Consider the following 1,842-nt stretch of genomic DNA (forward strand, 5'->3'; position numbering starts at 1 on the left):
GGCCCAGGGGCGATCAGGGAAGCTCCGCACCCTGCCAGCACCCGCAGGCATTACCCCTGCAGCTCCCATTGTCTGGGAACCACGGCCAAGGGGAGTTGCGGGGGCAATGCCTGTGGGCACGTAGCGTGCAGAGCTTCCTGGCCCTCTGCCTAGGGGCTGCAGGGACATGCCGGCCGCTTCCGGGAGCAGTGCGGAGCCAGGGCAGGCAGGGAGCCTGTCTTAGCTTTGCTGCACCTCACCCGCACCCCAACCCCCTGCCCCAGCCCCCCGTCCCCAGCCCCACCCCAGAGCGTGCACCCCCAGCTGGAGCCCTCACCCCCTCCCGCACCCCAATCTCCTGCCCCAGCCCCACCCCAGAGCCTGCACCCCCAGCTGGAGCCCTCACCCCCTCCCACACCCCAACCCCCTGCCCCAGCCCCCCGTCCCCAGCCCCACCCCAGAGCCTGCACCCCCAGCTGGAGCACCCACCCCCGCACACACACCCCAGCCCCCTTGAGAGGATCCAGTGAGCGACCGGGGGAGGGGGGAGGGGAAGAAGGTGCGATGAGGGCGGGCCTGGGAAGAGGTGGAGTGGGGTGGGGCCTTGAGGGTCTGGTTACCAGGAATTAGAAAGTTCCCAACTCTAGCGGAGCCTCTAACACAGGTCTCTGTCACTGAATGGCCCATCTTCCTCCATCCCCAGACCCCCAGCTGTGTGACCCTGATGGGGACCCCTCCTCCTGGCCTCCCACAGGGAGGGGTGTGGCCTTGTCCTGTGTCCTTGGGCGGGGCCATGTCTAGGGGTGGGGCTGTGTCCCATGGCGGGGGGAGGGGCAGTCGCACACTCACCGTAGTACTGGGTGTTGCCCCAGCCGGTCACAGTGCAGACCTTGCCGTCCAGGAGGGGCTGCCCCAGTGCCGGGAGGCAGACGGGCTGGACGTCCTCTGGGGAGACAGAGCCTGGGCATGAGGCACAGATAAGGGTTGCGCGCCACATGCCCACACAGCCACACGCCCACACACAGCCACATGCCCACCACACGCCCGCACAGCCACAAACCCACACACAGCCACACACGCCCACACACAGCCACACACGCCCACACACAGCCCCACACCCACACGCCCACACACAGCCACACCCACACACAGCCACACGCCCGCAGAGCCATACGCCCACACACAGCCACACGCCCCACACACCCACATAGCCACCCACATAGCCACACGCCCACCACACGCCCGCACAGCCACAAACCCACACACAGCCACATGCCCACACAGCTACACAGCCACACACGCCCACACAGCCACACACAGCCCCACACCCACACACAGCCACACGCCCACACAGCCACACACAGCCACAGAGCCACACACAGCCCCACACACCCACATAGCCACAAGCCCACACACAGCCACACACCCCCCCACACACACACAGCCAGATGCCCGCACGCCCGCACACAGCCACACGCCCGCACAGCCCCCCACACAGCCACATGCCCACACACAGCCACACACCCCCACACGCCCACACAGCCACATGCCCACACACAGCCACACGCCCGCACAGCCACACACAGCCACACGCCCACACATAGCCACACACCCACATGCCCGCACAGCCACACACCCACACGCCCACACAGCCCCACACCCACACACAGCCACACGCCCGCACAGCCACACACCCACATGCCCGCACAGCCACACCCACACACCCACACAGCCACACGCACACACACACAGCCACATGCCCACACACAGCCAAACATAGCCACACACAGCCACATACCCACACAGCCACACACAGCCACACAGATACATGTACAACACACACCTCGCACACCATACACACAA

General features: G+C 66.4%; 1 protein-coding gene across 1 annotated transcript in view; it reads right to left on the reverse strand.

Annotated features, from left to right (window-relative positions):
• HPN (hepsin) overlaps nt 1-1,842 on the reverse strand; it is a 34,511-nt gene that overhangs the window by 5,724 nt on the left and 26,945 nt on the right. The window contains exon 8 of the mRNA XM_029913117.1: nt 829-939. Within this exon, the coding sequence (XP_029768977.1) occupies nt 829-939 (111 nt within the window). The remainder of the gene's footprint in view (nt 1-828; nt 940-1,842) is intronic.

This window comes from Terrapene carolina, unplaced genomic scaffold (genome assembly GCF_002925995.2).
Source record: "Terrapene carolina triunguis isolate 2854851 unplaced genomic scaffold, T_m_triunguis-2.0 Scaffold461, whole genome shotgun sequence".
NCBI lineage: Eukaryota > Metazoa > Chordata > Testudines > Emydidae > Terrapene > Terrapene triunguis.